The sequence below is a fragment of the Hermetia illucens genome, chromosome 5 (genome assembly GCF_905115235.1).
Source record: "Hermetia illucens chromosome 5, iHerIll2.2.curated.20191125, whole genome shotgun sequence".
In the NCBI taxonomy this organism is placed as follows: Eukaryota; Metazoa; Arthropoda; class Insecta; order Diptera; family Stratiomyidae; genus Hermetia; species Hermetia illucens.
In genome coordinates, this window is record NC_051853.1 from 15,701,850 (window position 1) to 15,714,405 (window position 12,556).

The 12,556-nt window shown below is 43.7% G+C and overlaps 1 protein-coding gene across 1 annotated transcript in view; it reads left to right on the plus strand.

The window, feature by feature from the left end:
- The first annotated feature begins 2 nt into the window (after positions 1–2).
- Positions 3–12,556, plus strand: part of LOC119656516 (solute carrier family 35 member E1 homolog) — a 31,897-nt gene continuing 19,343 nt past the window's right edge. Inside the window, exon 1 of the mRNA XM_038062859.1 lies at positions 3–693. Within this exon, the coding sequence (XP_037918787.1) occupies positions 366–693 (328 nt within the window). The 5' untranslated portion in view covers positions 3–365. The remainder of the gene's footprint in view (positions 694–12,556) is intronic.

The window sequence follows — 12,556 nt, forward strand, 5'->3', positions numbered from 1 at the left end:
AACTCGTAACCAAAATGTCAACGTCAGTAACTTCTTCGATCTCCTCGGTTTCTTCTTACCCGACATACCGACATACGTGACAGTTATTGTCACACGGTGCCTTCGGTTAGTAGGTGGTTAGATTGCTGGCGCTTTCGCGTTTCATTGTTACTTTTATTTCGGGGGCTACCCTTTCGTTGGGGATGCACAATCTTTTGAAAATTCCAACATTGCAAGCTGACAACCCGCCACCGTGGAGATCACTCTAAATTCCGTGACGTTGGAAGTTTTCATTGCCGCGAGTGCATTACAAAATCCCCAACGACCTTCGTTTCTACAAGAAAAAAGAAAGTCTTAGCGTGTAGTTTACATCATTTTCGTATGAAATGGCAGAAACTAAAAGAGGTTCCCGCCACGTCTTTGTCGTGTTGTTTTTGTGCATTATTTGGTATATTGTGTCATCGAGCAATAATGTAATCGGGAAGATGGTGTTGAGTGAGTTCCCGTACCCAATGACGGTTACTATGGTCCAACTGACCAGCATCACCGTCTACAGTGGCCCATTTTTCAACCTATGGGGAGTACGCAAACACACGGATATGCCGTGGAACTATTTTCTTAAGATAATACTGCCGTTGGCCTTCGGCAAATTTTTCGCTTCTGTGACGTCTCATATTTCGATATGGAAAGTTCCGGTCTCGTATGCGCACACAGGTGAGTTCGCCCGCGGTAATGTTTTGATGTCGTAATTTCCGATTTTGTTTTTATGGTGGTTATGCAAATTATCTGCTCTGGAAACGGAGAATTCCATCTGATCCACAGATGTAGACTTCGCAATTGTTATTCAGTTTGGAAGTTATGCAAATTCCTCTTGCAACATTTGGACGTTTCCTTGCTAGTGTCCGCCGAGGAAGGTCTAGGTTTCTTAATAGGTTGGATGCCTCGAGCGATAATCTTCCACCCCTGAGGGTACACTTGTGCACTTCGCTACTTTCCCTAGGCATTCCCCAACTAGTCTTCCCTGAACATGTTCTACAACGTCTTTGCCACATTAAATCCACTTCATTTCATAATAAGCCATGAAATTCATAGAGAAGGGCTAAATCATTAGTGACACGTACAGGGTACAATTGGCTTTAGGAAAGTGCAGGGGTCCGTAACAACCCCACGCTATAGTATCATTGCGAAAACATTGTACATACCAGAGAGTCTTCCAAAAGGCAGCGATATCTGTAGATCGCAGCCAACTAGCAAGCAGAGTCAGTACAAGTAATGTTTAGATAAAATGAGTGATGTACACTCCGGCCTTGCTTGAGAGATATTTCGTTATGCTAGAGGGATCGCAACTGAATATTGACGTCTGAAAAAAACGACCTTTAACCTCCTGTTTAAATTCGCGTCTAAAAGGAGTTTTTAAGGAAATACATCCACAGTTGTATACTAAATACGAAAACCGAACTATGCTTCTTCAACCTTAGCACAATATGTGGAGATGTTAGACAGTCTGGTGTTGGACGCTAGAGACCGCAGCCCTAGAATGGGGAAGCCGATCGACGAACTCCAGAGGTCAAATTCTGTTGGAGTCATTTGCGGAGCTGGACATCGTGCTGGCCAACGTTGGATGCGTGCCCACCTTTCGAGGAAGAGGGTCGGGTTCGATCGTTGACCTGACATTTGTTAGCACTTCACTGGTGAGGGAGATGGCTTGGCAAGTGAGTGAGCACTACACCCACAGTGACCACCAGGCCATCTTCATCTGCATTGGGAACCGGGGAAGCAGTCAACGACGCTCTGGAGGTGGAAAGGCTAAGGCGGTTGGCTGGTCTATCGGAGCTTTCGACGAGGAGACATTCCTGGCCGCATTGGAGGGAGCCCATGATCCGGATGGAACAGCGGTGGAAAGGGTCACACAGCTGTCTCAGCGTGTAACCGAAGCATGCGACGCTACGATGCCACGACGACGTTTGCACCACGGCAAGAGGTCAAACTACTGATGGAACACAGAGATCGCTGCCTTGAGATCCTCTTGTCTCCGAGCGAGAAGACTTTCCCATAGGACAAGGGGAAGGCCGGAGCACCAGGAGTGTGAGGAGGAATACAGGGATCTGCGAAGCAACCTTAAGAAGGCCATTCGGAGAAGCAAGCGGGAATGCTACCAGAAGCTCTGCATGGAGGCTCATACGAATCCGTGGGGTACAGCCTACCAAATTGTAATAAAGGAGATCCGCGGGCAAAAATCACCTCAAGTGACATGCCCACGGCTCTTGTTGCAAATAATTACAACTCTTTTCCCGCAGCAGGAACAGGACGAAAGAGAACCCCAACTGGCAGCTCAGCAGGACGTCTTCTCGATCCCTGATGTTACCGAAGAGGAATTTTGGGTAATCTGTAGACGTACTGGGGACAGCAAAGATCTGGGATTGTACGGAATTCCGAACAAGGCTCTGAAGGTGGCGATCAAGGCCAGAGCAAGGTGGTTCGCAAGCACATTCGAATCGTGCATGGCGGAAGGAATGTTTCCCGCCCAGTGGAAGAGGCAGAAGCTGGTGTTGCTACCGAAGCCCCGAAAACCACCCGGCGTGCCCTCTTCATATCGCCCTATTTGCCTCTTAGAGACCATGGGGAAGATGTTGGAGAGAGTGATATACAATAGGCTGCTCCCGTTCATCGAGCTTGCGGGTGATCTTTCAGAGCGGCAATATGGGTTTCGGCGAACCCGTTCTACGGTCGATGCAGTAGCAAAGGTCGTGGAATTGGCTCGAAATGCAATGGCCATAGGCAAATGCTGTACTCTGGTGACGCTGGACGTCAAAAATGCTTTTAACTGAGCCAACTGGGGCTGGATTAAAGGTGCTTTGGCCAAACTGGATGTTCCTAGCTACTTGGCTCGGCTCATCGAGAGTTACTTTTCGGACAGACTTCTCTGGTACGAGACGAACGACGGGCCGAAGGAGTACATTGTGACAGCAGGTGTGCCTCAAGGTTCTGTATAGGGACCGCTGCTGTGGAACATAATGTACGACGGAGTGCTTGGCCTTCGCGTGCCGGAGGAGACAACGCTGATTGGTTTTGCGAATGACTTGGCGGTGGTTGCAATTTCAAAGCATCCCGAGGACGTGGAGCTTTATGCATACCATCTAGTCATGGTTACGAATGGCCAAGCTGGACCTGGCGGACGAAAAGACGGAGGCGGTCCTCATTACCAACCGTAGGAAGAACAACACGGTTATCATCCAGGTTGGTAATCGTGAGGTCGTCTCAATATCGGTTGTCAAATACCTGGGGGTGATGATCGATGCCAAGCTGAGTTTCAAGGGACACTTGGATTATGCGCGAGAGAAGGCAGCAAATGTCAGCGATCCTGCTATACGCGGCCCCTGTCTGGGCGGGAGCGTTGAACCACGCTGTCAACCGGAGGAAGATATGTTCGGCATACCGGCCAATTGCGCTAAAGGTGTGCAGCGCATTTAGGACGGCGTCAACGGAGGCAGTTTGTGTTATCGCAGGAATGATCCCTATAGATCTTCTAGCGGGCGAGGCACACTGGCTCTACGAAAAACGGAAGGCAAATCCAGCCGAGATAAATGCGGATTTCCGAAAAGCCATCAGGAGAGAGTTGTGTGGCAAGTGGCAACAACGATGGGATAACTCCGACAAGGGCAGGTGGACCCATACATTGATCCCGTGTATCGAGAAATGGGTCAACCGAAAGCACGGAGAATTGAATTACCACCTGACACAGTTGCTTACGGGACACGGTACTTGCATCGCTTCGAGTTGGACGAGTCTCCCAACTGTCCTGAATGCGGTGCTACACTCGAGGACCCGGAGCACGTTATGTTCCATTGTTCCAGATTTCTGCAGCAGAAAAGGAGGTTGAACAGTATCTTAGGGGTTGACATCGAGCCCTCCAACCTGGTGGAAGAGATGTTGAAGTCGGAGGAAAACTGGATGGCGGTAAATGAGGCAGTAGCCGTGGTGCAGACAAAACTCCTGGAGTTGGATCGAGCTCGGAAGGCGGCGCGACGGAGACGTAACATGGACGAGCTGGTATAGCGAACCAGAGCGCAGCAGCGTCTTTCCAAGATTTCCACCTCCATCCATAAAAAAAAAAATAAAATAAAAAAAAACTATGCTTCTTCCCAAAAGTAGTATATGCTTTCCTGTGAAGAGGAGACAAAACGGGATCCTCCTTGCAATGACTATTTGGCCTCTACCTTGACGTTGTTCTGCGTTCGAGATTTTCTCGGGCCAGAGAACTCTGATAACACGACGGCGGTGGGTGGTATCTTTCGAGTAAATATGCGGAATTACTTCTAAATTGATAATGGTGTTGAGATATCTGCAAATCAAGATTTTGGACAAAGATAGTGAATTTATTGCTGATAATGCGTCGTCATATCGTGTCCCCTTGGGCAGAAAGAGCGCTACTCAGATATAGAAATTTCATGGCGCCTGCAAATATGGAGAGTACAATAATCTGTCGCACTGAGAACTTTGGCTTTGTTGGTATTTATCTTTAGTCCAAACCTGCTTGTCGCCTTCTCCAAATCTAGAGCCATTTGGCCGATGTGCATGCCTTCAGGAAAAGCAAGTATTATAGATTTCATCTCCGAGTCTGCCGTCAAGTTATTTGATGTAAACTGACAAAGTCCACCGAAACTTTTCAAGGACATGTCGATTAAAATAAAGAAATAATATAAGTTGGGGGGAGCTTTCATTCAAATTCTAGCAGTTGATACTGTACTATTAGTAAATTTATTTGAGCAGATATCGAAAAGGCACATATTTTGAGGCCTAGATTTCATATAAGCGCACCCCCAGATTTTTTTGGGATTTTTGGATAGGGCAGTTTCCGAAAATGAGTCTTGTCTCACTTTAAGTGTGTACATTTTGACTCCTTCCTCGCGCACTTTACAGTTCTCGTCAAAACTAATATAAGTTTCGGAAAATACTAACCGAGGCTTTTCATTTGATACCCCAGTCGACTACTATATCGAGTGAAAAAATTGTTCAAGTCCTCAGTTTGCATGTATGGAGAGCCCCCCTTTAAATTCTACCTAAATTTATGTCACTCGCTTTATGCGTGGGATTTTATAGTTCCCATCTGTCCACCGAATTTCGTCCGGATCGGTTTAGTCGTTTTGAAGAAAAGTGCGTGTGACAGACAGACAGACAGTGAATCGACTTTGAAAGATTTTGTTCGACAGAAAACCTCAAAAAGAGGAAGAGTAGCGGGCCAAGTATAAAGCCTTGGGGAACGCCAGAGGAAGAAGAGTAGGAACGAGATGAGTAACCATCAAAAGAAGCTTTGCAAGAACGGTATGAGAGACCAGAAGGTTTGAAGCCGTAGATCTATGTTTCACGAAACCATGTTGCTCTTTAACAATTAGGTGACCGAAATGCGCAGTCGTTGACGCATCTTTCCAGTATGTTGGACCAAGATAAGAAAAGAGAAATGGGGCGGTAGTTCACAGCAAGAGAAGGGTCTCCGTTCTTGAGGATAGGGATGATAAGGGCCTCTTTCCAGAGATAGAGAAAGTAGCATTCTTCTAGACTTTTATTGTAGATTATACACAGGGCGAGGGAAATGTGCTTTCTACAGTTAAGAAGCCCATCGGGGCCAAGTCCAACATTGGAGTCAAAATTACCAATGAGGAACTCAACCAAGGAAGACTCAAGGAGAGGAATGGCCAGAGGTCCGGAGCAGTCTGCGGTTAGAAGAGGCATAGAGGGTGGATGGGTCGACGGAGAAACACGTTAATCCGAGGGATTTTAATCGCTCAGTTCTGGGCAGATCACTGCCGCTGACAGTGATTGTGCCTGTTTCATGGGGATCGGTGGTCAAAAATTCAGTTTTGTTTAGATTCAATCTGAGACGGTGTTGCATGAGGCGATCATTCCATTTTTGGACAAGTTGCTCCAGATCATTTTTGCTATTAGATGCTAGGAAAACATCATTTGCATAAACAGTGTATATTGCGCTGGACGTTGGATGCCCCGTGTGACGCTGTCTGTAACAAGAACAAAGAGGAGTGGTGAGAGGGCGCTTCCTTGATGAACACCAACAGAGTCACGAAGCGGTTTTGATACACCCGCCATACTTCGAACTTTACTTTTGGGATCGTGGTAGGACAATTGAATCCAGTGCATGAGTTCTTCTGGCACTAAGTATTGTCGTAAAGCATAAAACATGAGTTCGTGTGGCACACAGCGTGTATTCCGTCAGTAGTTCCGCAGTTTTTGACAAAGCCGGCTTGATTCACGATTATTTCAACGATTTCGCGAATACGGTCGTCAAGAATGCGTTCAAAAATCTTCATGGTATGGGAAAGTAACCGGATCGGACGGTAATTTGAGAATTCTGCTAGACTACCTTTCTTTTCCGATTAAAAAATTCACTGAGCCGCAGTGTTGGGTCTCTGCTCTTCGCTTTCCATAGCTCAGGTGCGATGTTGTCAGGTTTTGTGGCTTTCCCCGATTTCTTCGTTTTATTGCCTCCTCGACTTCAGTTGCGCTGACACGAAAGTCCTGGGGGTTTAGCGTGAGTACCTGCCGTGAAGGCTTAATCCCACGGTCCTCTTCGGACACGGATTGATTTTGGGACTACAATCAGAGCCCCACCATGCAAGCACAGCGGTCCTGGTTTATACTGAGTGCAGGCTCAGCATTCATACCAGTGGATGCAAGGCCTATCTAACACCTCTGCCGCAACTAAGGGGTACGACACCCGAGTTGTACAGCGCAACTCCACGCTCGAGCTCCGAGGAGCTCTGCCCGCGATGTAGGCATAACCACAACCACCATGAAACTCCCACTAGGGGGCCAACCGCAAATAACCGGGCCGAGAACACATCCTCCAGGAATTCTCCTGGAGCATACGCTCTCAGACGGCCATTCCGGTTCCCATGGTACCAGATAACCTCCGGTGAGGCTCCGTGGCAGAGCCACTTCAGATGAGTCCCTTGCAGGCTCGGGTCTGATCGCCCTCCTCGAATACGTGGGGACGAGTTGCGCTGACAGGTGGAACTGGTCCAAATGTCGGCAATGATTGTGGAAGTGGAGGATGAGCAAATTCTTCAGATGAAATCTGCTCGAAGTATTCTCGCCATCTATCCGTTGCGGCTCGACGGTTGGTAAGCAAAGTACCGTTCTTGTCATTAACACAACCGAAGTGTTCAATATCCTGTGTGCGTTCATCACGGCTTTTAGCAAGTCGATACAGATCTCTCTCGCCATTCCCAGTGTCCAGTTTATCGTAAAGATTTTTGTAATAATCCGCTCGAATGATAGTGACTGCTTTCTTTGCTTCCCGGTTGACATTGTCATAAATTTGCCAATTGGCCAGCGCTTTATCATCGAGAAATTTGTGGTAGAGGCATTCGTTTCAACATCATCATTCCAAAGCCCAGTATCTCGGTTAATGTAGCACTTACCCGGCTTGTTGACCCAGAGTGTTGCAGAGGCCGCTTTGTGGATTGTGTCTTTCATTTGATTCCACGATTCTTCCGCATTCGTAATGGTCGGTAATCAAGTAAGTGAGATCATTTCTTCATTCTTCTCACGAAATCGCCACCATTTAATGCGCCGCGGGCCAATGCGTTCCTCACGCTACTTTATCGGTGGCTTAATTCGCAGGACGGCAATCAATGGCCGATGTTAAGGTGCAATCGTCTCATAGGGAACGGTTTTGCAATCAGTGACAGTGGTAAAATGTCGGCATCTTATGAGAATATAGACGTTTTGCGTTTTACTGTGCCCTCTATAAAATTTAAGGACATGAGACAATCGTTTGATGAACCATGTATTCATAAGTACAAGGTCATGGGTGTCCGCAAAGTCGATTATATGCTCGCTACCCTCATTGCGCGCTCCGAACTCTTTTCCCCCATGGCATCTGTTATCGTCTGCCTTTTCACCCACATGACCATTAAGGTCGCCGGCAATGATGATATACTCTTCAGCAGGCACAAAACAAGTCTTTTCATCGAGAAGTTGCCAGAAGGCATCTTTCTCGGTATCAGATCGACCATGCGTCAAGAACCCTTGCCTATTTCTTGACAGGACCGACTGAGGTGGACGCCCTAGCATTTCTTCGAGGCGTGTGACGCAATCTGATCATCTTGTTTGTAACGACATTGAATGCATTTTCTTGGTGGGCCTGTCGCAAGAGAGATTAGGTAGGATTTAGCATAGTGGAATAACTCCAACTATACTCTATTTATCTCTTTCCCTGATCTCAGCATTTTATTTTTGTTTTGCTGAGGATAGTACAGACTACGTTGCCTCAAAATTCCTCCTTTACCTGGGCCATGCTATTAGCATACTATGTTAATAGCATGGCGGAGTTCGAAGAAGGAGGATGTTAACCGATGAAGAAATTTTTGTTTCATCTAAGGATGTTGATAGTGAAGAGAGATGAAGACATATAATAGATTTTCTAACAATTACATGCAGCAAATGCAGTGAGGAAGGGAGTAAGTTGCTGCCCAAATGAATTCATGTTAGCAGGTGAACTTCTGCTATTTTCCATGTTATCCGATCGTTTGATCATAACAAAAATGCACAAAACTCGTATCGAAAGATGGCATTTTTTACTTAATTTAATAAAAAAATCCTTATTTTCTATCCACAATCTTCAAATTGCTTGAGAAATTATGAACCGGAGACATATATCATAGAATCGATTGTATCTAAATTTGCATGACTCTCGATTTTTCTATCAACCTAAGAAACTTGGGGACCATATTTTGCCTAGAAACAAGTTCTTCGGAACTGGTTACCGGATAAAGCTAGTTCTTGATTTCCATTTCAATTTATGGATACTGAACAGGATACATTGTGGCAAAAAAAATCTGAAACTAATTATTGAACCATTGACCAAATGGACTGAAGGCAATTAGTGGCAGAAAACGATACTTCTGCAGGTCGTTTATATCGTCTTGACGTCACCTTGGATCTTTTTGTTCTTTTGTCTAGAACACATGGTTTATAGCATGTACCTACATATCATAGAAAATGAAAAGATAGCGTTCTACAAAAATTCGCGAAAGTTTTCTGATACAATTAAATGTTCATTTATCATTATTGTTTTTTAATTTTTTTTTGGAAAACAAGTTTCTGCTGAACAGGTTTCAAATTATTCTCCTAATCGTGTGTACCTTTTTCGTACAGAAAAGTTCATTGATTGATGATATAATATGGCTGTGCCACGAATTCAGATCGTTTTAGATTCATTCATAGGCAATGTGATGTACAAAATATAAACCTACATGATTTCGTGAAAAGTCTAGTAACTGTTCGTTAGTAATTTTACTTGTCAACAGATAGCAAAACACACTCTTGATCGCAACTGATCAGTAATTTCAGATAATGTAACCATTCATGAGATGCTTATTGGGATGATTTCAAGCTCCGTTGTTGGACCAAGATCAAATAATGGTACAGAGCTGATTTCGAATTGAATTTCCTTGCAGATCAGAAAAGCTGAATGAAGAACCAATGAAGCTGGTTTCGCGTTTTTTGTAAGCTATTTATTTCAACCTATCACTTCCCATAATCAGAAGACGAAATGAATGTAGATTGTTAAAGCTGTTTTTATAGTGTCATTGACATTTAAAGTATTTCAAATGTTAACATTAGATTTAAATTGGTTGTTGTTATTTAAGATAAGATTCCTAATCTCTGTGTCATACTCTCCTTCTATTGAAATTGATCACTCTATCTAAAAATCACATCACATACTAATATTATAGAGGCAACAATTAACCTTGTTACATATAGGAGAGTTAGTCCTTTAGGCCCTGTCTTTTAGAACTGAAATGGCTTTTCCAATCACAAAATTAACTCTTGATAACTCTTAAGATCTTGAAAGAGGGACGAAGACGGCTACGGTTTCGTATCAGAGCAGAGGCAACTCATCAGACGCTGCCTCACCTCTGCCCTGGAAGCAGCGTGATCGAAACGGCTCGCAGGTGTTGTACGTATAATTCATAAAACACAACAAGGGTACGAATTATATTCAGTCTAAATTCGCCCATAGTTCGGACCAAAGCTTGGCCGGAGCTATACAATTTCTTTTTAGGAATTGAGGATTCCTAAATCCGCATCCATTTAATGTCGAATCGGACCAAATGGAGAGCAACTTGCTCCCACTCTTTATAGTCTCTTTTTGGGTTAACATCCAAAGTTCAAAAATGAAAAGAGGGACGAAGTTGGCTACGGTTTCGTATCAGGGCAGAGGCACCTCATTCGGGTCAGTGGACGATAAAGAGTGGGAGCAAATTGCTCTCCATTTGGTCCGGTCCGACATTAAATAGACTTAGGACTCCTCAATCCCTAAAAAGAAATCTTAAAATCTTATTTAAAACTTTCCTCCCCCCTCCAAATGTTCTTCCGTTGCAGGGCAATCATTCTCAACTCGTCATTTATGTCTTTCCATACAAGCAATGCTTTTAATCGTTCACTTTTGTGATTACATATATAGCGTCGTCCAAATTTGTCAATACAATAAGTGTTGTCCCTATTTTTTATGTCCCCCATCACTTGGACGGGCATTTCACCTCGGTAATGGATCATTTGTAGGACAAATTCCTTGAAGACTAGGTTGCCACTTTCCTTAATAAAATATGTATAACAAAAAAAAAAATGAGTTTGTCCATGTCCCCTTCAATATGGATTTTGTCTCAATGAACCTATTGGCGGGAGAATAGCTTTGTCAATAATTGGTACATATGCTAAAACAGAAGGAGGGCCATGCCAATTTAATAACGTCGGCTTGCTATAATTGTCCTTTAAAAACATGTCCCGAAAAAACGCGTCTTTTAAGAAAAAATAATTTCAAAAAATCATTTGAAGACAAATTTTTATCAGTCAAAAAGGACCCTTCTCCAGATATGTGTCGATCGAAAAATCTAAACAAAAAATCATTATGTTACCCCTATATGACATCTAGGCCCCAAAATACTCCCCATGATTATATTTGCTCAAGTAATCCTAATAATAGAATAAATATTGAGCACGATAATTAGATGTTTGGTAGAAATCCTAGCATTATAAACAAAACCTACAGTGTCCAGCATCGCTGAGAATACAGCGAACCAATTTCCGCATTATGAGAAAATAAAGATCGGGTAGATAGTCTGCTTTAGGTGCAAGACCTATGTGCACATAACCGTGGTTTGCAAAAGGCAGCAGCGAAGTATCTTTTGTTACAAGTGTGGCAAACCCGGGGAGAAAGCAAAGACTTGCGCTTCGGAAAAATGCTTAGTTTCTTGCAAGGATTGCGGTCTGCAGAAAGAAGTGGTTCATGTTCCTTCCCGATGACGGGCGGTCTTCGTAAAAATTTTTAAAAAATTTGAAAAGTAAAGAACCATGAACACGTACAGGAGAGCAACTGCTCCTGATCTGATGAGGCAGATGGTGCAAAAAGGAAGAGTTGACTTGTTGCTCCTCAGCAAGCAGTTTTGAGACAGAAGTTCACCGATGCATCTGCCATTGTTACTATCTACGTGAGAGATACAGTCAACTTGTGAGCGCGGAGGCATGGCAGAGGGGATGGTTTCATTTGGATTCGTTGCGCTGAAGTGACTTTTCAGCGTTTACCTCACACCAAACGAATCTATATTCGCCATTGAGTCCGAGATTTGAAACACGTCAGGAAGAGTTTTAGTTGAAGAAGACTTTAACGCCAGAGCCTCCGACATTCTGACGCCTTAGTGGGGAGTTCCAAGTGTCGGTGGTGCAACAATGGAGGATATAGCAATATTTCACCACCAGTGCTTATTAGTACATTTCCTTCAAAGCGATAAACGATCCCTTCCAACGTTCTTACGTATGGCAAATACTCTTAAGGCGGTCTTCTACCATAAAGCGTAAATTTCAGGTCTATTTTTCGGAATTAACTACAAAGAAATCATTGTAGAGAATCTAATGATTTTTTTCATTTAACTTTTGTTTTGACTTTTCAAATATATTTTTAAGACGTACCCATCGTTTTTCTTATGTCCCTGAAACGTCCTTAACATAGTCTTTGTCGAAATGTCATGGGCGACTTTGTGGCACCTGGACGGCCATTTTATTCACCTGAAATCAGAAAAATTATATTTCTTATTAATAAATATTCCATTGGCTATGTTGAGCAGGAATTTTATTATTTTGAAATTTGGCAAAAATATGCATCATTTAATAAAAAAATTGTATTTTCCCTTTTTTTTCAACCCTTTAGAGGCTGTAAAAATGGAACAAATCAAAATATTCAAAAACTGACTCGGGAAGTCATAGTGACATATTTGCTGAAGGCGTGAAAAAAAATGGTTGATTCCAATGAAAATTTCTGGTCGAAGTGATGCTCCAATGATTGAAAAAGTCAACTTTCGGGGAAACATCTTTAAAGATAAAGTATGGTATAAAACATGATTGCAGAGACTTGCGATTCAATCTGCAATGCAAGGGCCTAGAGTCCTCGTTATTCAGCAAGAAAATATTTTGGATTGGTCGCATTTCCTCTCTCTGTTAAATCCGCTGGGAGCGGTCGCTGCGTTTCACGTCTCCCGAAGTATTCCCCAACACGTCCATG